Source organism: Siniperca chuatsi, linkage group LG3 (genome assembly GCF_020085105.1).
Source record: "Siniperca chuatsi isolate FFG_IHB_CAS linkage group LG3, ASM2008510v1, whole genome shotgun sequence".
Lineage (NCBI taxonomy): Eukaryota > Metazoa > Chordata > Actinopteri > Centrarchiformes > Sinipercidae > Siniperca > Siniperca chuatsi.
In genome coordinates, this window is record NC_058044.1 from 20,007,775 (window position 1) to 20,030,615 (window position 22,841).

Consider the following 22,841-nt stretch of genomic DNA (forward strand, 5'->3'; position numbering starts at 1 on the left):
TGTATGTGTGTTGTTGTTGTTGTTGTTGTTATGGGTATAGGAGTGTTCAAACCAAGTAAGGGTCAAATACGGGGGTGAAACGTAAATGCATGTCCGTTTAAAAAAAAAAAAAAATTTAGTGTATAAATAGTATGTATTTGTGACTAAAGGTCGTAAGTGGAGAAATACATTTGAACAGCAGCATTTTGAATGAACGGGTCAGGATCTAAATTAGCCACTGACCTGTTTTTTATTTAAACTTTGGTTTGTGATAATTCAAGATCGTTTATCAACTTTACAAAATTGTGATTACAATAATTTAACTATCATTGATTATTTTTATTATAGATTTATCTGTTGATTATTTTTGAGATCATGCTATTAATCGTTTAGTCTATAAAAATGTATAGAATTGTTCATCGAAACTTGCTAGAGCCAAGGGTAGCGTCCAAAAATCATACATTTAAAATGATGTAAAACAGCTGAAAATCAACAAATCCTCACAGTTGAGAGGATCAAAGCAGCCAAAGTCTGGCATTTCTGCTCATAAAATGACTTAAACGATTAATCAATTATTAAAATTGTTGCTGATTAATTTTCTGTCTCTTAACTAATCTTTGAACTCTGTAATCATGTAATGATTGAACACATTTATGTTGAACATCAGCACGATTAATGTGATTATTGATATTGGTTGATGGATTTCAACCATATCACCGTAGCCCATATTCAAACATGAGAGTTGGATTTCTGAGAAACAAAAATATCAGTTTACTTGGATTTGTTTGGGTTTTGGGACAACGCTGTGACCCCAAGGTCAGAGAGCTTCACTGGATCACCTGCTGAAGTGTCGCAAATCAAGTCCCTGAATCTTTATACCAGCTCTATGAACAGCCTGGCCTGTGACCTCCCTGTGAAGCGGCAAGCATCACTACTGGAAAAACAACTTCTGGTTCATTGAATAGAGTTTATGCAACTGCACATGTCACCTGTATATATAGCCAAAACAAGTAAACAGGCCAGTTCTAATCTGTCTTTCAAGGGAAAACACAAAACAGTCGATCGCTACAGTGATAATAGTTGGGGTTGGGACATGTAAAACTACTGAAACAGCTCCATCTTTTAATGCTGCATAACACCCACATACATTCGCTGCAGGTTGGGATACATACTATACTGAATGTCCTATTTGCAACAGCAGTGTGTATTCAAAGCAACACATACTATTGCTTCAGTGATCAAATTTACAATCACCTCAAGTGATCTCTTCTATAAATGTCTGCTCCCACCAGCACAACACACACATCAGAGAAAACAGTACCAAAAATGTGTAGGGAAGAAGTTAAGACAGTTAATTTATATCAAAATACCTGTGGAAGCTGTGTTTTTATATGTAAAATGCTCAAATGTCCCTCTACTACAGGTTATCAAATCAAAGTTTTTGTTTTTGCCTTTATGTAACTAATTTCTCAGTTTATAAAATGTCAGAATATTAAAAAATATCCATCACATGTTCCCAGAGCCTGAGGTGACATTTTCAAATTACTAGTTTGTCCGATTACCAGGACAAATCCCAAAGATATAGAAGTCGTCCTTTTTGCACTATGACTTGTCATAGTACGAAAAACCCAGGTGTTACTAATAAGATTATTGATTGCTCTGATTTATTCAGTAAGTCATGACAGTGTGACAGTGAGCCAGCATGAACAATACCAGGACCCTGAAACTGAAGCAGCTAAATGGAATTCAGCCATCAGTAATAATATATATTATATTAATATTATTTACACCTGTGCTTTTCCTACTGTGACGTGTCAAAGTGCCTTCTGTGTAAAGGGCTGATGATATAAAACTGAGAAAAGCAGCAATTTCTCACATTTGAGAAGTTGGCACAAGAGAATGTTTGATGTTTTGGCTTGACAAATTACTTAAACTATTGAATTGATTATAAAAAGGTTTGACGATTCATTTTTTTGTTGATGGACTAATAGATTAATCGACCCATTAAAAAAACCTTTTTGATGTTCTAGATTAAATGTCATCTGTAATCTGGTATCTTTACCTCTCTCCACAGTACTTCTGTGACCCCTTCAAGGTTGGGCTCCAGGGTCCCAGCAGGGACTCATTCATATCTTAGAGAACACACGAGGTTGTGGACTGAGGCCTACGATTTAAGATTATTTACATTAGCAATTTTTCATTTTTATATTTATGGATTTATTGTTTTGTCTATTAAACACCAGAAAATTGTTTTAAAATGCCCTTCACAATTTCCCGGAGCTCAAAGTGAAATTTCAAGTAGTTTGTTTTGAAGCTGGAACCAGAGAATGTTTGGCAAATTATTAATGATAAAATGATTATGAAAATAGTTGCAGGTTAATTTTATGTTAGTCGACTAAATTATTGACCAATCGTTTCAGCTTTATTGGACTTAACCATTTACTTACCCAGGGTGCTGTGCAGTAGTTTTTGACAAACATTACATCAAAGTACTTTCATATGTGATATGAAACAAACTCAAGGTCTACTTACTCACTTTCCTGGAGCGTTCAACTGTAACACATAGCTTCTTCAGCAAATGGGGTTTGCTCAGTTGTCATTGAACTGCTGATGTTAAAAGTTAACATGATTATAAGTTTGAACGTTTGCAGTTCTGCAAAAAACTGAGCAGACCACATCTGCTGATGAAGACCTTGTGATATGATCAACAGCGCCAGAACAAGCAAGGCCAAGAAGCGAACTGCTAAGCTCAACTTTTAGGGTCAACGTGGATGAGAAGGATGTTCAAAATTGTGGAAAGTTTGAACACTTCCTTGGTAACTGAACAAACTCATTCTTATGATGAGGACCATGTGATATAAAGTTCTAGAACAAGGGAGTAAGTGGACCTTGAGTTGAAATTATTTAGTCAACTGCTGTTTCCAAGGTTAAGGATGACTTGTGGAGCTCAGCTCAGCTTTACCTGGACCTTTTCAATCCTCCTCTTCAGATCCCTTTAAGGACAGGTACCCTGGCTCCTTGATAACACTGAACATAAATGACTATTATAACTGTCACTGACTGTAAAGGTATGACTCTGTAGTGTGTGTGTGTGTGTGTGTGTGTGTGTGTGTGTGTGTGTGTGTGTGTGTGTGTGTGTGTGTGTGTGTGTGTGTGTGTGTGTGTGTGTGTGTGTGTGTGTGTGTGTGTGTGTGTGTGTGTCAGTCAGTCAGTCAGTCAGTCAGTGTACTGCTGGCCCTGCCTGCCTGCCTGCCAGAGAGGGGAGTCGAGAGCTCTGCTGGGAACTACATGGTGCTCAATTTTTCAAGATGTCGTCGCTGGAACAGAGGCTGTCGCGAATCGAGGAGAAACTAAAGCAGGAAAATGCAGAGTCTCGCCGGAGAATCGACCTCAACATCGACATGAGTCCACAGCGATCGCGTCCGAGGCCGAGTGAGTGTTCACCGGGGAGGACCGGGGAGTCGGTAACGGCCAGAATAGCAGGGGGAAAGATCGGAGAGGCGGAGGGAGGGAGCGAAGGAGTGGGGGTGTTATGCTGCTCCTAGCTACTACATGCTAACAGGCTAGCTACATAAACAAACACCGACTCAGCTTGGACGGTTGATTTTACTGTCAAATCACTTACTTAACAATTGGGGTACTTTATATAGTGAGTTAAACTTTTTTTTTTAATTAAGCGCTGTCATGAAATATCTCGCTGGCAGTCACGTCCCGAAATCTGTTCTGATTCTGTCCTGTCAAACATGCTAAGCTAGCACGCTAGCAATCTGAGTGATAGTCGGTGGCAGGCCCAGCGTCAATCTGAAAATTTGATGTAGTTTCCAGTCTGTTTGTGAATTATTATGGAGGTGCCATTTATCCCAAGTGTATCTGTAGTTTCATATAATTATCAAGCAGCGTGTTAGCTCGTGACTCATGTGGCAAAGTCAATTTTCGCTGCCAGTTTTGACCCTTGACGAAACAGACGCTAATTTGTGCAAGCTATCAGATGTAACGTTAGCTAACGTTCAACATACGTTACCTGCCGTTGGTTGTGGTGCTTTGTTTTAAACACTACTGCTACTTCACATTTAGAGGTTACACTTCATTCTGCTGCAGAGTCATTGAATCCTTCACAGTTTTCAGTGAATATGAAGTGAGTGTTATAATGTTTGGTGAAACAGTAACTTTGGGCCCTTGAACCGTCAGGAGGAGAAAACTCTCAAACAAACATCCCGGCTAGCTCAGCAGGGGAGTCTGCAACATGCCTCTGCTGACTGACATGTAACACCGAAATATACACTGTGCTGGGGACAGAAAGCTCTTTATTATCTTAGCAGTCTAACATAGTGAACAGTTAAAACTGTTAGCTATCAATTTAAGAAACACCCTTCACTCACTGACTGTACAAAGATCTTTTTTTCCCACAGATCATCACTTCTTGTCCATTCATATGAACTTTGAGAGACATTGACCACAAACCTGCTCTTTTCCCCTCTCTGTTCTTTTAAAAATGTTTTGTGACATTAGCTTCCTGTAAGACTGACTGAGTGAGTGAGTTAAAAGAAAGGCTGGAGGTATTCTGTATCTTAGAACAAGTCTGATGAAAAGACCAAAACCAACAATCAATTGATCCTACTAACAAGTATGATATGATTATTCCCCTGTGGCATAGACCTGACTTGTTGTCCAAAAACTAGTGATGCTTCAATCCGATGCTGACCTGATTAAGTTCGAACCAATCCACATTAAATACAGTTTCTTTCTCAATGTTATTATAAAACTCAGTGTTTTCCATCATGAGTTACATTCATTAAGTCACAGCGGGCCACAGACAAAATTTTTAGCTCACCAACAGTCTGTCGCTTTTAGTTGCCTTACATAAAGTGATCCCAATAAGTTCCACGCAGTGAGTTATACAAATGTTTTTGTTAATTTGGGGAAAGGAGACCACTGGTATCGGGTCAGTAGTCTGTATCGGCAGATACTCTGAGTCTGAGAAAAGGTTGGTTCAGTGCATCTCTATTAAAAAATACACCAATGAGCCACACTGGATTACATGTTGTTTCATTACAGTGAACATGGGCACTGTAGTTTATTTTGAGCTGATGTACACCATCCTGCTGCCGTAATTACTCACTAGAGCACCAAATGTGTATTAATCTGCAGTTGAAAATAGTCCCCAAGAAATATTTGCTCCTGTTTGAGTAACGTTTGCTAAAAACTACAGTGCTCAGCTGTTTTTGGAAATTACTGAGTCTTTTTTTAAAAATGAAAACGATACAATTGTGACCCGTTTTTTTTTAAACATTTATGACTTCCGTAGGAACCAATGGGCTTTGGGCTGAGTGCCACATACAGAGTGGGGAAGTCAGAAAGTATTGAAAGACGGACTAGCACATTGTTGATTTAGGTAATTTCATAGGATTTATTGTCAATAACAAAAAGATAGAATAACACCAGCCTTATCCTCTAATATACACCCCTTTTGTTTATATGTGAAGAGAAAGAGGGAATTATAAATGTCAGAAAGTCTGTTTTTTCCCTTATTGTTATATGAAGGAGCGTGTGTGTGTGTGTGTGCACGTGTGATTGTCTCAGTAGAACAGTGCAGTAATGTGCGTGTGTGTGTATATTTTCTTTCCTCTGTCTAGTCATCGTGATCCAGCTCAGTCCTGCTCCAGCACCCTCCCAGCGTGCAGGTATCATTCAATCCATCGCTCTCTCTGCCACTGCACCTCTCTTTACCCCCCTGTGTCCCCTGTTTCACCTCCCATCCCCTCCTCCCTCCAGCCTCATCTTTGTCTTTCTTATTTTTTTAAAAACACAGGCAGTTCCCTACATTCTCACTAGTTAAGTTTCCTTTGTTTTGTTCCTGTCAGCAGAGCCTAATATAATAATAGGCCCTCAATACTACTACTGTACTTACTGTAATTACTCACGCTTGTCTTTTTATGCACATTTCTTACAGCCAGTGTAATTTAGAGTCTAAAAAAGACAGACCATGATGAAAGATCTGTTACTTCTTTAACAAGTGGCTGTAAAAGTCAGTTTACTCTCTCCAGCAAATATAGAGGCATATTATGTTTCAGCCAGACCGACTAGATGGTCTTAGAAGAAGTAACTTATATTTGCATCAGTTGACAAGGTGTAGTTTGGTTTCAAAGACATGGAATAACCACAACTTTTAACATGCCAGCATATAAACGTCAAATTTTCTTTAATTTCAAACCTCCTCCCTGCACACACATACTTTCTCTCACACTCACACACTTAATTTCTTACTCTGAATCTCACACTGGTGCCTGATAATATTACAACTGAGTTTAATCCATGTTTGTGAAACCGGTCCTTGACCAGTTCTGATATTTTAGCCCAGCAGTTCTTTTCACCTCCCCTCAAATCACATCCTCTCTCCATCTTTCCCTTCTCCACCCCCTTTCCTCTCTCCCTCTCTGTGTCTGTGCCAGTGGCAGGGCAGTGTTGGTGTGTGTTGATGTTCACAGTGTATGTGTGAACGTGTGTCAGATAATTAACCTTTGTTTTGCTGGAGGCAGAGAATCACGGTGCATGTGGCTTTTCTGCACGACACAATATTTTGGGTTGTGTCTTGTGTGACACGGTCTCTAATCCAGCATCCCCACTGGTCCGTATGCAGGAGTGCTGTGAACACTGTGGCTTCTCTTTCTCTCTCTGTTTTCTTTGTCTGGCAACTGAAGACTTGCCTTCCTGTCCGAGTCCGACTGACTGACTGTCTGACTTCCAGCTTAGTCTGTGCTATGCAGTTTTGGCCGAATTTCTCCTCTCGTTCTCTCTCTCACATCGGACTGTTTGATGTTGCTTGTCTGTTATTCATCTTCTGGCATCCCCCTCCTTCCTTTTGCAGCAGCTCTGTATGAGCAGGAGGCGGTGCAGCAGTGCCTGCGAGTGTCTGTGTGTCTCCCCATCTCCTCGCTCTGTCTGCCTGTCTATCCTCTCATCTGTCCATCTGGAGCCAGCCAAACTGTGGAGATGCGATCTGTGCCAAAAACTGCCTGAGTTTTCCTTCCTCTCCATACTAACCCCTCTTCCCCTTCACTAACTGATTCTCCCCTTACAGGCTGATCCATCGGCAGGTGACTCATGGATACAAACACCTGCTGGCACTCTGAGGAGCTGCCAACCTGCTACTACAAAAATAATGATTATAATAACAGCTGTATGGTCCTCAAAATGTTTTGCAAACTGGTTTCAAACATTTTAAAAAGTTGGGGGGGGGGGAGTGAAATTGATCCTAAGTAGGGATTTAATCTCTTAGTAATCGGGCCAGAAGCCACATAGTCGGGGAGGTCGTCATAGCTTCTGACTTCAGTCTTGATTACATTGTACTCATGAGATCCGGGAACACGGCTACATTGCTAAAAAGGTGTCCAATAGGGCTACAAACACAAACAGTTAAAATATCGTGCAGGTTGTAAAAAGTACCCAGGTTAGCTACATTTATTTGGAAGAGAAAACAAAGGTAAACAGTAAAATTATTACCCAAACTGTTCGTTGTTAACATCCATCACATTTCACAGATTGACTTCCTGGTTCAACTTTGACCTACCGTGCTTGCCGTAGTTGTGCACACTCTCAGATTTCCAGTACAATGAGGGATTATTAAAAACATCACACTCACTTTTGGTTTTACCTCCAAATAAACTGTTAGGTTGCTTACAACCTGTATGATTGACTTACTGCTTGTACGTGTGGGTCGTATTTTTTGTAATGTTGCCGCATTCTGAGATCTCAGCAGTCACTTTGAGTACAATTGCTATCATAACTAATGAAACCAATGGTTGGAGCTAATAAAATAAAAGCCAAGTGTTAATAAACCGTAGTTTTCCTTTAAAAACAAACTGTGGAAGTCCACGTCCTTTAACTATACCTCCCGAGCTGTGGGCTAACCCTGTGCTGTCACTCCCTGCCTGACAACGGTGTTGCTTTTGCTCTGAGATAACCGTCCTGTTTGTTTTAACATTAGGTCGGGACATCAACGAAACAAAAACAAAGCTGTAACTTTGGGGAAATAAAAACAACAATTTCATATGCTGGTTAAATACTGCACAGGGTCTAGATAGCAGGACTGTAGTGAAAGAACTCTTTGACTTCGCCAAGGCCAGTTTCTCTTGGTGTCTCATGGGAAATAGTTTTCAGTCTGTACTACACAGAATATGATAGATCATATTCTTTTCTCATCAGACACTTTGATTTAGTCATTGTTAAAAAAAAAAATCTGAAGCCCAGTTTTCAGGAAGGAAATACAAAGTACACCAAAACAGAGCTAATAAAGCACAAATAATAATACATCATCACCTTCTCTATTGGTGCACAACAGCTTTAAACCACTAAAATAATGGAGTCAGTGAAAATGCATGAATAAACATAGCCATCTTACACCTTTTGGCATGCTGGCCTCTGGTGTGAAACATACAGTACCATTCGTTCTGTTCTCCTGTCTGTGTCTAATGTGTCATGTCCCCCCCACCCACCCCAGCGCTCCAGCTGCCACTGGCTAACGATGGAGGCAGCCGTTCATCGTCTTCAGAGAGCTCGCCTCAGCACCACCCCTACCCCAGCCGCCCGCGACACATGCTCACCCTGCCCACACCTCCATATGGCCTACAGAAGAGCCTAGAGAAGTATGGGGACACATGTTCGTCGGAACAATGATTAACGAGAAATTTACAGTCATCTAAAAACAGTTTTAAGGATCTTCTTGTGTTTATGTGGCATCAGTAAACGCCTCATTGTTGTTGATAATAAGTATACAGTATAGAATGAATTACTTACTGCTATTGATTTTGAATAAATAGTTTTTGATTTTGAATAAATAACTTTTCTGGGAACAGTACCTAAGTGATAAGAAGCATTAAGTGTTTTTTATTAGTGGGACATTTCACTCTGAATGAAACTCAATCGCAACTTTGAATCTGGTTTGAGAATATGAACATGGACACACATGCACAGGATGAGTGAGTATAACATTTGTAAGTACAGAGGAATTATGAATGTAAACATGTAGAGACAAAACAGAGTCACAGTGATCTTATATATATATATATATATACACACACACACACACACACACACACACACACACACACACACACACACACACACACACACACACAGGATTGTCACGTGAACCTGTACATGACCACAGCGCAGCAACACACAAACACTGGGGCATGAGCAGAATGAAGGGTCATTTAAAGAAGAGCACATAATGGATCCACATGCAGAGTGTGTGGGTGTAAGAGATGTACGGAAACGCACACATCCGTTTGAGTCAGAAGTCTCTCATCACGCTGGATATCTCACACTGAAACATACTTCATATAGCATTAGTGCTCCCTGACATTGTGTGTGTTTTGTCCCCGCAGTGCAGAGATTGACCAGAAATTGCAGGAGATCATGAAACAGACGGGTTATCTGAAGATCGACGGTCAGGTGAGACACATGTTGAGTTTCTCTGGTCTGGAAATGTTAATCTCCCTACATGTCACAAATAACCTAACTGAAAACCCAGGTGAGAGGTCATGAGGCAGGTGATATTTGATATTTTTCTTATGGTCAACAAATCCCATGAAAAGACCAAAACCAACTAGCATGTCCTACTAAAAGATATTGTCTTGCAGCCAAACTCAATATGTCTTATTCCTCTGTGCCATTGACCTCCATTGTTGTCCAAAAACTATTGAAAACACATCAGTGAGCCACGCTGTTGCACTTGCTGACTTGTTCCTTTATTACGATGAACATGGGCACTGTGGTTTATTTTGAATCGATCCCATATACAATGTCCTGCTGCTGTAAATACTCACAAGAGCAGTAAATGTGTATTAATGCACGGCTGAAAATAGTCCCCAACAAATGCATCATTTACTCCTGTTTGAGTAACATTTGCTACAAACTGCAGTACCCAGTTGCTTTAGGAAATTACTTACTTAAAAAAATACAAGTACATATTTTTCACTTGTTTTCAAATATTTACATCTTCAGTAGGAACCAATGGAGTGGAGGCTGAGTGCCTCAGACAGGGTAGGAAAACAGGAAAGTATTGCGAGACTGACGAACACATTGTTTTCTTGCGACTTGTTGACAAAATATAGATTAAGCCAGACTTATCTCTTAACACAATCTTAGTCCTAAATTAGTTTTTTTTCTTTGTTCTCTTCTGTATTCAGTAAGAAAAAACTTAGGTAGGCTGGTATAGTGAGACTGGAGACCATTGTTAAACCAGGTGAAGCTTAAACCCCTATGAAAGCAAGCATCCACACCACTGAAGTGGTCTTGAGCAGAGAATCTCTATCAAGAAAACAGCCCTTTTTTTCTCTTTGAAAATAAACAGAAATTATAAAAACTCAAAAATCATGAGATGTGTGTTGTTTTTATCTACCAAGATAAAATCGAGGACATTGACTATGGGTTATCCTCATTTTGTTTGTCTTTTTCCCTCCCTCCTCCAGCCTTCAGGTCCAGTATCGCAGTCAGTACCAGTCAGGGTTTGAAGATGCTTGAGAAAATGATTTGACTCATCGCTGCATGATGTAACAACCCCTCCAGCTCATGAGCCCGGAGGGGTTGTTACATTATGCACTCAGTGAGATGTCATTCACGCATCTCAGTCACCAATGATTTAACGAAGCAGGGAAATGATGCATCTTCCCACTGTGTGCTGGTATTTTCAGACATGGCCAATGGGGGAGCAGCTTAATTACACATCAAAACATTTGTTAGTAAATGGCTCAGAGGGGCTTACTGTTGGTTTACGATGCAGAAAGTCTTAACTGGATTTTCTCATCTATTTTCAGCTCAAAGAGTTTGCATAGAAACAACATTCAGTTAACATTTTAGCGTGTAAAAATATCTTGAGAATGATCTAAAGTTTTGTTTTGTCTGTGTTTGTGCATCCTTGTTCATCCACAGCGGTATCCAGCGGAGGTGACAGACCTAATCAGTGAGGGGGAGATCGGCAGCGGGACCTGTGGGCAGGTCTTCAAAGTGCGATTCAAGAAGACCGGCCATGTCATCGCTGTCAAAGTAAGAGCATCCTGCACTCACCTGTTGACTGTTCACACACAACATGGTTTCATTCTGCTAATGTAACACAGAGGAGCATTTTCAGAGGGATAGTCAGCGTGGCTGACAAGTTGATAAGAGTCAAACAGAACAAATGCACAGAAAGATGTTGCTGATTTGATTTCTGTAATATCAAATCTCAAAACATTTTCACGTTCCTACATTTAGATGTAATAGGAGCAAAATGTTTTATTCTCCATGCCATACGTTTACTGCTTATTGTTTAAAGGGTCCCCATCAGCTTCAGCTGTTGCAGTTACTAGTCTTTCTCAGATCCACAAATACAAATGGGACAATTAATAACACAGTTAGTTTAAAAGAAAGAGATAAGAGACGGGCCCAAAAAATGATTAAAACGCTTTACATTAAACCATACTACCTAAATGTGTGACACGGTTTATTAACACTTGGTTTTTCATATTATTTTTTTTCCTTTGAGTATGAAAACCATGAGTGCATGTTTCATTGTTTAATTTAATTATTGTTATTGGCTATTTGTATGTGTGAAATATATGCAAAATTCAATAAAAATATTGTTTAAAAAATATATTACCTAAATTATATGTCACTTGCAGTTTGAAGTGCTTTCTGTAAGTAATGTATTTGATGGGGGTTGGTAACAGCTTCCAATCAGGAGGATCTGTACAGACCAGTGTATTTTAGATCATTTGTTTTAGGTTTGGGAAAACATAATTGACTTAAATTAATTGACAAAGTTGATTCTTAGCATTGCTTGTAAACTGCTGGTGTTTGTGGCTAGTGTATTTAAGCAGTGCTAGAAAGAATTCAGGTTTACCTAAAAAGATGGATTTCCTGATAAACAACATACTAAGACAAAGTTTGGTGTTGACGGGTAGCCAGGATGATTTGGAATTCCATGAGGCTCCTTAATATGAGCTTTGTGTAATTATTGTAGTTATTTATGCTTTACTAATTCTGTAAAATTAATTATATGTGTGCGATTGTGCTGCTAATGCTGTGATGTTGAACGGCAAGCTTAACCTTTTTAGGGAACAAATTGGCTTGTGGCTTATTTTCAAAATACAAGAAAATTTCCCTGCAGGGACCATAAAGACATGAAGAAAACTCTCAAACATCAATCGGCATGATCAGAATACAGTAGGAGTTTGAAGCTTAGCCCGGCTTAGCTCCCTGATTTTCTGTTGTGCTTTGATTGTGACTAGTTTACCAACAACACAGTGGCAGTAATAACCCCACATAACAACCCTCCTCTTAAAGAGATGACTAAATTGTAGCCGTTCGAGCTGTTTAACAATTAGGGAGTCAATCAGCTCACCAGAGTCTTTGTTTTGTGATTTGCTAATGGCTTGTTTGTTAACATGCACACCCAGCATGGTGTGTGTTTCATACATTCAAATGCTGGCAAAAATCTTACAAGTCTCTTTTTGTGTGTGTGTGTGTGTGTGTGTGTCACCAGCAAATGCGTCGTACAGGAAACAAGGATGAGAACAAGAGGATCCTGATGGACTTGGATGTGGTGCTGAAGAGTCATGATTGCCCTTACATCATCCAGTGCTACGGCGCCATAGTTACCAACGTGGGTTTCTCTAAAATACATTATTGTCTGTATTCTTAAACAACAAAAAAGCAGGACACTAGTAATCAGAGTACTTCAACAGCTAAAAACAAACTGCAGCCTCAGCTTTATTTTTATATTTGCACCCAGTATGACTGCTTTTACACTTATGTTTCAGTAAACTCCCCTGTGGTACCTCCTGAAGTGAGCTGGTAAAAGCTGGATGTGTATGTGTGTTTTTTTTATTCGTGTACAGACTGATGTATTCATTGCCATGGAGCTGATGGGAACGTGTGCTGAGAAGCTGAAGAAGAGAATCCAGGGCCCCATACCAGAGCGAATCCTTGGAAAGATGACCGTGGCAGTAAGTGGAAGAAACACACACATTGCTCACTTGATTGTTTTGTTCTTATAGTCTTGCTGTGTGTGTTTTTGCTCCAGATAGTCAAAGCGTTGCTGTACCTGAAAGAGAAACATGGTGTCATTCACCGGGACGTCAAACCCTCCAACATCCTCCTGGACGATAAAGGTCAGATCAAACTGTGTGACTTCGGCATCAGCGGGCGCCTCGTTGACTCCAAGGCCAAGACCCGCAGCGCCGGCTGTGCTGCCTACATGGCGGTGAGTGAAAACCCACTCACTCTACACTCTAAACATTAGAAGTATCTCACACACAAAGTTATCACATCTTGTGTTCGTAGCTTTACAAATATATTTTCATACAAGCAATAAATGGATACAAACAGATGCTATCAGAAATTCCAGTATACACATGATACACACACTGATTCCCTAAACAGAGTGTTTTTGTGTTTCTTGCAGCCGGAGAGAATAGACCCTCCAGATCCCACTAAACCTGACTATGACATCCGAGCAGACGTGTGGAGTCTTGGCATCTCTCTGGTAAAATTGCTTTCATTTTATCGCCATAAAAGAAGTGCACTTGTTCTCAAAGTGGGTGCTGGTTCAGCCTGGGGGTGTAATACTGACTGGTAAGGGGTGCCATAAGATTTGTGCCACAAGATTTGTGCCTATAATAACATTATAGGCACAAATTAAATATTTAATAAGTCCCTGGACTCAAATAAAATATTTTTTTATGTGAGTCCAGGGATGTTTTGCCTCATCTGAATTTCCCGCTGTAGCTTCAACCATTATTCTACAGCTGTGAACAGAGACATGAATGGTTTCCTGAAATGCCCCTTTTCGACTAAATAGTTCCAGGAACTATAGACCCTCAGAAACTAAACTAGGAACTAAAAGTACCTGTGTTTCCACAGCATCTGAAGAACAGTGAACATTACGCAAATAATCCAATAATGATTAAAAACAATGGTTTGAGAATGAAAGTGAGTTAAATTGTTTAGTCAAATTACTGACAAAACCTGCTTAAACCCGGTTGTAGACAACTGTAAAGTAACTATATTGTATTATTTATTTAAACAGTCTCTTTACAAACAAGTGAAGCGTTTATTGTCGATGACAGTGGATGTTAATTGGTTCTCTAGGTGGAGCTGGCCACGGGACAGTTTCCCTACAAAAATTGCAAGACAGACTTTGAGGTTCTGACCAAAGTGCTGCAGGAAGATCCTCCTCTCCTGCCTCTCGGCATGGGCTTCTCCCTCGACTTCCAGTCCTTCGTCAAAGACTGGTGAGTACAAATCTCACTGTAAAACTGATGCTCACTGACTACAGTGCAGTCAGAGCTCTCAGGTCATCAGGTGGTGCTTTTAGCTACTTTGGGCCTGTTCTCTGGAACAAACTGCTTGATGGCCTGAGAACTGTCACAACTGTGTCCACATTCAAAAGTAAACTGGAAACGTTCCTTTTTTCTCAAGCTTATGATTAGTTATTATGTGTGTCTGTGTTTTGTCAATGTCTTTTGGAGGGTTTGTTGGTGGTTGTCAGTGTTGTTTCTTATATTTTATTTATTATAATCTCATGTCACTTGTTGCTGAATGCACTTTAACGTAAAACGCGTTGAATTTCCCTGTAAAGAAATGTACTATGTACATAAAATTGTCTCACCATAAGATTTATCTTTTAAAATTCACTCATTGCAGCTTCACTTCATGTGTGTGTCTTTCCGCAGCCTCACAAAGGATCACAGAAAAAGGCCAAAATACCACCAGTTGCTGGTAAGATACCAGTCATACTGAGCAACAAACATTTTGTTGAGATTCATCAGAATGGTCAAATGTAACTAAACTGTCTCCCTCTCTCTGTATCTCTCGTTCGTCCAGGAGCATAGTTTCATCCGGCGTTACGAGGTGCTGGATGTGGACGTGGCCGGGTGGTTCCAGGCGGTGATGGATCGCACCGAGTCGCCTCGCAGCAGCCAGTGTTACAGCCATCAGCACCAGCTCCACTCGCTCTTCAGTAGGTAGCCTAGCCCAGCCCGGCGTTAGCTTAGCCAGACGCTAGTCTAGCCTAGCTTTAGCTTTGTCAAGCCTAGACTCAGTCTGTCCTAGTCTAGCCCAGCGTTAGCAGCTAAGCCTAGCGTTAGACCCAGCCCGCCTGTTCATCTGTCCACCGGAGAACCTGAAGAGCCCACAGAGGAGGGGGAGGACTCTGGATGGACAGATGGAGTGATGGACGGAGAGGTGGACTGATGGATGGATGGATGGATGACACAGGTGGTTGTGTTTATCAGTGTGTTGAATCTGAACAGGCAGACATGGGAAGGAAGGAAGACTGTAGTTAGCTTCATTCATTTACACACTGTTACGTCTCGTCACACTATCATATCATGTCACATCACAGTGTGTGTAACAGCCACACACACACACTTACATACAAACTGTGTGCGTATCTTGTATGTGTTTCTACATTTCCTCCATTTTTCAGTAGTTTTTCATCTACATGTCTGTCTCCAGCATTGATCCAAGCCATTGGATTAGTCAACAGAGTAGTCACTACACACTGGAACAAAGCATCTGCTACATTAGCAAACATGAATCTCTCTTGTACATAAACGTTAAGGAGGACACAACAATGTCCGGTGCAATTATGATTCTTCAGGTGTTTCTATTATCACACATTCTCAGGCTGTATCTGTGTGTGTGCGTGTGCGTGTGCGTGTGTGTGTGGATCAATATCAAGACACAGTCACTGGTTGTTTTTAAAAGTTTTTTCACCTTCACACTACAGCTGTAACACACAAGATGAAGAATGATTTAATCTGTTAGCTTCTTTTATAACATGTAAGGATAGTAATCCTCATTAACTTTGATATGAAATATGTTTAGATTACCCATTGTTGTATTAAGCACCTGCATAATTGGAAAAAAAACAATGAAAAAGAATTACAAAAAAATTAGTGTTGCATTCTAGCTTTGTAGGAAAGGAATTGTTTAAGCTTTTGTTTTTGTGTGTTCAGAATGATTTAAATAAGCTTAAAGAGCAAGAGATGGAGGGATACCAAGAAGAGAAAAGATGAGTTAGAAAGGAGGAGCGTCCGACTCTTTCTAGAAGTGTGCGAGAGAAAAGAAAGTAGAAGTAAAGGGGAGTTGAATAACTGTTACTAGTGTGAGAAAAAAGAGAGAGGTTGGAGGTTAAAAATGGGAGCAGAGTGCTTTTTCATTGAGAAGGCAAAGAACAGTAGCTGATCTTGTACAAAGAATATATACTGTATGGGGAAGATGTCATTACCTGTGGAGCATTTCTTTACTTCACTCTCTCTGTCTACCTCTTTCTCTTTGTCTGCCTCTGCTGTTTAGTGTGACGTAGTGCTCCACAGTGTTACCAGACCAAAGGCTGCGTGTAGGTTTTGTTGGTGGAGGCCAAGAGATTTAGACCTGCTGCTGCGAAAATTTCAGTTTTTGAGAAACTAGACCAGGGGTTTCAAACTACCAGCCCAGGGGCCAGATCTGACCCACAAGGTCAATTCATTCTCAAATCGGCCTCACAAATCTTTTTGTTTTTTCTTTTGTGAATGTTTTTGTCTTTTATAGTCTTTTCGGCCTATTTTAAAGTAATCATTTACTTTTTCCAGGGGTGCAACTAACAATTTCAATATTTTCAGTATTGATTAATCTCTAATACTAATTAGTTTCTCCATAAATCATACAGTCTATAAAATGTCAGAACAATATAACAGCAGTCTAAAACCTAATTATATACAGTCTGCTATCATTTAAGTCATAGAAAAGCAGCAAAAGTTCCTACCTACCATGAGCTAAGACTAACAGCACGTAGTTTTAGCGTAGCACACCTGACACCAAAATGTCTCTTTTGAAACTGACTTTGAGACCCCTGAACTAGAGGATTGTTAAGATAAAATTGAGTGTGTCAGGCTTGAGAAACCAGGCACGCCTGAACTGGTCGATGTGTTTGAAACTGCAATGTATAGATGAACTTAATGAGTGCAGGTCTTCAGAAACTGACTAGAGTCCCACTCTCGCAGGGCCACAGCCAAAGCCTGCTAGATGTACAGACTCAAACCTCCCATGCCCCGTCACGCACCAAACCAAATCACTGCTAGACACAGAGAACTGAGGAATGGCAACGATAGAGGGAGGAAACTGTTACGTGTCAGAGAGTGAGAGAGACAGAGACAAATGCGGGAATGTTGTCAAGATGGCAGAAAAGATGAGTGAAAATGAAACGACAGGAAAACGAGAGGAGATGACGGAGTGAGGTGAGAGGGAAGACAGGGAGTATTTAGGGAAAGTAGGATGGGAAGTTTAAAGAAAAGTCTGAGACAAACTGGAGATGGGTGACAGAAAGTAAGTGTGTAAAAAAAAAAATGAGAGAGGAAACAGGGAAGAAAAACATCAGTTCCACAGGACTGCCGAGCTCTGAGACTAGCTGGTTATTGTAAAAAGCTTTCATGGTGTTACACCAACCTACCAATTATGATTTTAGCGAGTGAGTTAGCGTGTCGTGTTTATGATGTTTACTGTTCTGTTCAAACAATGTTATTTATTTACATTGCTACTGCTGCTACTTTTTTATTGCTTTAGACGCTGCTGTCACTTATTTTCCCCAAAGGACAAATACTTTATTCTTTTTCTTTTAAGCCAAATAAGTAAAATAATGCAATGTCAACACGTGTTACCAAATACAGAGGAGCAAGTCTGAAGAGAGCAAAAGCAAGTGAGAGATGGTTAGATGGATTAGAAGAGAGAGTGCAGGGAGGTTGGCTTCACAAAAAGTACTAACTCACACAAAATATAAACACACACCTCAAATGTAACCGAATGTGTAATGGAAGTAGTTAATCATTTATATCCTGACGTCACACTAAACTCTGTACAGTGTAGATATGATTAGAGGGGATGTCTGTCTGTCCAGATGCTTTTTGTCACATCCATCCTTTACTCTGTCCATCCATCCCTCCATCTGTCCACAGGTCACCTGCAAGCTTGACAACCTTGACAGTTCACACCAAAGGTGTCCACAACTCAACTAAAATACGAAAGAGCGTTGTTGTTATTGTTAAGACTATTGTTATTGACAATATAATTGATTACTCTCAGCTATGATGTATATGAAATCTCTCTATAGCTAGTGGGAGAGGGTGGGGTGGGGGTGGGGCGCTGTAGTTTAGCAGTGCCGTGTGTGTGTCATATTACTGTACAGGGGGAGACTGTTGCACAAACACACCACAAGGGCTCAGCAATGAAACCAGCTGGCTCATCCTTCTACTCAGTGAATCAACTCACTCTGGGCCTGTATCAGGAAGTCTCTGGGGGCTACCTGCCTCCATTGAACATTAGCGATCCTGGATAACTGGTATCACACACCTGGTTATCGACTGGCTCCATTAACTCTGGGTTTTCTAATCCAGCTAATCCAGTTGGTAATCACAAGACAATCAATTTCTGTCAATCAAACTTCCCAAAGCTCTGTCCAGTACCACAGAAGACAGAATACAGCTGTTTTCTGTGCTGCGTCAACTAAATTATGTGTAAAAACAGTGGGGTGTCCCTTTTTAAATACGTTTGGCATTGTGGATTAAGAGTGTAAAAGTTACCTACACTGTCAGGTTTAACTTATTAATATGCAGCTATAATAGTCATTCATTAGGCTGTTAGTGTGGTAATCTCTCTAATCTCTTGTGGACACATAGTTGTGTAAAAAAAACTCATCTTTCACATAATTATCATGGAAATCAAAGTAACTCTACTGATACTTTAAGACGTATATGTATGTGTGTCTCCGTTGCTTTTTATGACTTGTTACTTTATTGTAAACTCTACTTATGTCCATGTTCTTTCTGAATGATGACTCCACGTTTCCAGTGATCTGATCGGTCACTCTGTTGGCAGGTTCAGATCTGATCCTCTGAAGTTAAACTGCTTCCGTTATACCTGCAGTATAGGTTACCATGGTGATCTACCGGTTAAAAGTGATCCAGCTTGGCGATACCAGAAAACTTGAATTAAGCCCAAAGATAGCTCGTGACTCTTGGTGATACAGGCCCCTGAGCAGATGTGACGGTGAGTTAGCACAACTCCGTTAGCTCAGCCTTTGTCGGGTGTTTTAATCTGGAGACCAGCGTGTAACTTGGGACTGATTTAGCTTCCAGCAGTGAACAGGGACTCTTGTTGGTTGGTTGTCCTGCTCTTGTAAACTCTATACATGACAGGATTCAGGGCTGATCATGACAGATCTGCTCAGCCCTTCTGCTAAAACTGTTGTATATAGACCTGAATCTGGTGCTTAGCATCCATCAGCTGTACTGCTCTGCCAGCACAGCCTGAGGTGTACTCATTGGTGCAGTTTCTAAAACGGTCTGGGAGACAGGGCGACCCACTCTCACTACAACGTTCACTGTTCAAACTCTTTACGTGTAACTTGTGTCCAAACACAAAGCTGGATCCAGTCTCCCACTGTCGAGGTCCTCTGTTTTTAAGCTGATGTGTAATTTACACGTGCACACACTCGCTCGACCGTGCTGTTTGCGTGCATTTCCATCCAAACACCTGATTGGGTGACAGTGCCACGCTACACCTCTGTGAAACCAATCAGGTCAGGCCAGGTGTGCACCTCCTAAGAATGACTGTGTGTGTGTGTGTGTGTGTGTGTGTGTGTGTGTGTGTGTGTGTGTGTGTGTGAGAGAGACTGTGTGAGAGGAAACGAAATATCTGATTACTAATCTACACAGCAATGCTTGCTACTGCCAATAGTGGCTTCATGTGTATATTAGCTTGTCAGGTGCGAGGCCAGGGGTGTATAAAAACAGCTACTTCATAGCGTGTACCTGCGCTGTGCCTTGGCACCGAGAGGGAGCGCACGTGTGTGTGTGTGTCGTAAACCCATCTGTAAGTAAACCAAATATCATTTTCACTATGCAGTCATTCAAACCATGTCAGCTTGCTTTGATGGGGAAAAAAAGCCTCCTGTACATACACAGATTTAAGGATAAACTGGAGTTAGCGACAGTGTGTTTTTCTTTTCGAGCCCCCCTCCCCCAGTGTGATGAACATCACCGCCTTCAGCTAGTTCACAGAGAAAAGAGAGAGCGAGAGATATGTTTTGAATGAGCTGACAAATATTTGAGGATTGTATTGGGGTCAGGGAGGGACAGGGGTTAGACTGGGGTTCTTAGTTTGGGGAAGATACAGATCAATGCTGTAAAGTATATCAATTGCATGTTATTGTCACCATTGTAACTGCCATTGTTTTGTTATTTTGTTTTTGTTTTTTTCTTCCGAAACAACGGTTGGTTGGGGCGGGGATGCACAAAACTTTATCCTTATTTATGATTTTTAAACATATAGTCTGTATTTTTGTTTGTTTTTGCAAAACTGTTGAATTATTGTGTACTTAGGAAAAGACACACTATTTTGCCTTTTTTTATATTTTTTGTCAACTTTGCAATATACTTTTTCACTTTGGACCCGTCACTAGTTGTCGAGGAGGAGGAGCTGTATCTTTATTAGCAGTGTTTGTTAGAAAAACGTCTCAACATCCTGTTTTCCCCTCATTCATGTGCCGTGTGTCTTTCTTTTCATTTAGCTGTGTGTGCGAGCAGAGAGAGTGTGTGTGTGTGTGTGTGTGTGTGTGTGATGTTTATTCGTCTACCAAAAGTCTTTATTGATGGTGATTATTATTATTAGCTTTTATTTTTGTCCATTGTATTTTTTTTATTATTATGATTACTATGATGACTGTTTTTATTATTTTTTGTTATTATTATTATTATTATTATTATTATTATTATTCAGGGCAAAGATGACACCAAATTGAACAAAGAAATAAATGGGTGATCCCAGACAGCGCTGAGAGCTGGACAGTGTTGTCCATCTCTCTAAAGGTTTCTTTTACCGCCGAGGTGGAGCAATCGTTTTTCTCACCGTTACGCTGTAGTGTCTGTCCACCTTATTTAAACCGCCACATAAAGATAACCTCTGAACTGAAAGTCTAATAGTATTTTTTTATTATTATATATTGTTTTCCTTTGATCAGATATCATGATCGATTTATTTCTTGTTACCCCAGTTTGGGTCATAAATTGTGTGCTGTTATTTAATTTTTCCCCCTCATCATCCCTGCCCACTGCTTTTGGATTTTATTTTTTATTCTATTTTATGATTATTATTTTTTATTCTTTCTGGTTTGTCTGATGCTGTAGTAGTGAGCTGATTGGTCAAATACCAGAGCTATTTTTTTTCTAATGCTGAGACTGTCGTGACTTATGTTGCACTTGTGATGGGTTTTATTTTGTTATTGTTTTGTTTTGTGTTGCAGATTGTTGTGCAGAGAGGAGAATATTGGGTGTTTTCCTTATTTTCTTTTAAGTCACAGCAGTTATTTTATCAATCATAGATCTGTGACACAGAGCAAGAAAATAATTCAACAGTGTATTTTTTTCACTGATATTTATTTATTGGTCATTTGTATGTTTTTCTGGGTTTGTTTTTGTTGTTTTTTTTATGTGTGTTGCTTTTTTGTGGAGGGCAAACAGGACTCAAGGTGGAGGAGTAGTCTTTCATTGGCATTTTGTGTACAGAAAGCAAAATATTTTATTCAACCATCACACTAACGTACAGTCTACAAAGTAACAGATTAACAGGTATAAATAGAAACCTACAGCACAGTAAGGTGCACTGTTTCTGGCTTTACTGTGGCTGTCCGACTTACTGACATCCATTATTGTGTGTACTGTTTACCCTCTCAGAAGGCCCCAACAAACAAACTGCTCATGGTTTAAAGTTGAGTAGCCACAGCATGGTGTATTTGAACTCTAGTGCTTTGCTAATAACTCACGGTTAAAGCTCGTATTGTTTGAAACTTGGATGGTTTTAGGTATTTCAGCTGATGATAACTACTATGATCGTGGACTGATTGGCTTGTTATTAACCTGCACTCCCTGTTAGCGAGGTGGGACACGCCTGCTTTGAGATATCATTGAGGTTTGTTGCTTGGTTTTTCTAAATGCAGTTCTAAGTCTAGATTGCATGACTTTGCTAGTTTGCAGGGTGGGGGGAGGATTGACTTCAGTCACCGCTGTTGCAGTTCAAAGGCTTCTAGTATGTACGACACCATGGATTTATTGTCTTGACAGTTGTATCATTTGACACAGCTTTACTGCCTGTTTCTTTTATTTTGTTTTTGTTTTTTGGCTGTATTTTATCCCCCCCTCTCCCTCCCCTGAGTCTCATTTCAAACTGAATAAATGCCATTATATTGTGAATACCTCAGGATTTTTTTGGAGAAAAAAAATAATAAAACACTTAAAAATCAAATAAATAAATAAATAAAAACTCATAAAAAGTTGATGTGTCATGGTGGCATTTTTTTCTTTTCCAGCAGGTTGTTTCATAAAGAAAAAAGATCAGAATCGAAGCAGTAGACTTTTAGTCATGCAGCTTGTTTGGTTTCAGAAGATAGATAGATAGATAGATAGATAGATAGATAGATCTATATAGATAGATAGATATAATAACACATTGTGAAATTGGTTATCAGGCTTTTCCAATTAATGGTGGTCTAATAAAATAAAAAAAATACTATGTAATTTGCAGTATTATTTATACACTTAAGCCACGTAAAATCACATTTAGTTTGCAGAGACCTGATTAAAAAAATGCATTTCCATCTTTACAACAAATAGCACTTTTCTGCCTTATATTTGATTAATGTTCCATTCTAACAGGAGAATACTAACTATAATACAGATTAAATTATTATGTTTTAACCCAGAACATGCAGAAAGGCAGAATTTTGTTTGTTTGTTTTTTTCCAACCCTGAGTATCATCCTCTCACCTCATCTCTTCTCACTGCAGGCAC

The 22,841-nt window shown here is 40.0% G+C and overlaps 1 protein-coding gene across 2 annotated transcripts; it reads left to right on the forward strand.

Moving 5' to 3' along the window:
* The first annotated feature begins 3,178 nt into the window (after nt 1-3,178).
* On the forward strand, nt 3,179-22,327 carry map2k7 (mitogen-activated protein kinase kinase 7). Of its 2 annotated transcripts, XM_044185033.1 has the most exons (12): nt 3,179-3,411; nt 5,613-5,660; nt 8,477-8,621; nt 9,366-9,432; nt 10,912-11,025; nt 12,503-12,622; nt 12,858-12,965; nt 13,043-13,222; nt 13,424-13,504; nt 14,110-14,252; nt 14,694-14,739; nt 14,845-22,327. In XM_044185033.1, the coding sequence occupies exons 1-12, from the start codon at nt 3,288-3,290 to the stop codon at nt 14,986-14,988; spliced, it is 1,320 nt and encodes a 439-aa protein (XP_044040968.1). In that variant the 5' UTR covers nt 3,179-3,287; the 3' UTR covers nt 14,989-22,327. The 2 variants fall into 2 exon arrangements, with proteins under 2 accessions (XP_044040968.1, XP_044040975.1); XM_044185040.1 differs by lacking the exon at nt 5,613-5,660 and having other exon boundaries at nt 3,181-3,411.
* Nucleotides 22,328-22,841: the final 514 nt, after the last annotated feature.

Excerpts from the sequence above, each read along its gene's own strand:
- map2k7 (XM_044185033.1), top strand. The coding sequence starts at position 3,288 with ATGTCGTCGCTGGAACAGAGGCTGTCGCGAATCGAGGAGAAACTAAAG. Across the intron at positions 11,026-12,502 it reads GCCATGTCATCGCTGTCAAA|CAAATGCGTCGTACAGGAAA; the intron begins GTAAGAGCATCC and ends GTGTGTCACCAG. Across the intron at positions 14,253-14,693 it reads CAGTCCTTCGTCAAAGACTG|CCTCACAAAGGATCACAGAA; the intron begins GTGAGTACAAAT and ends GTCTTTCCGCAG.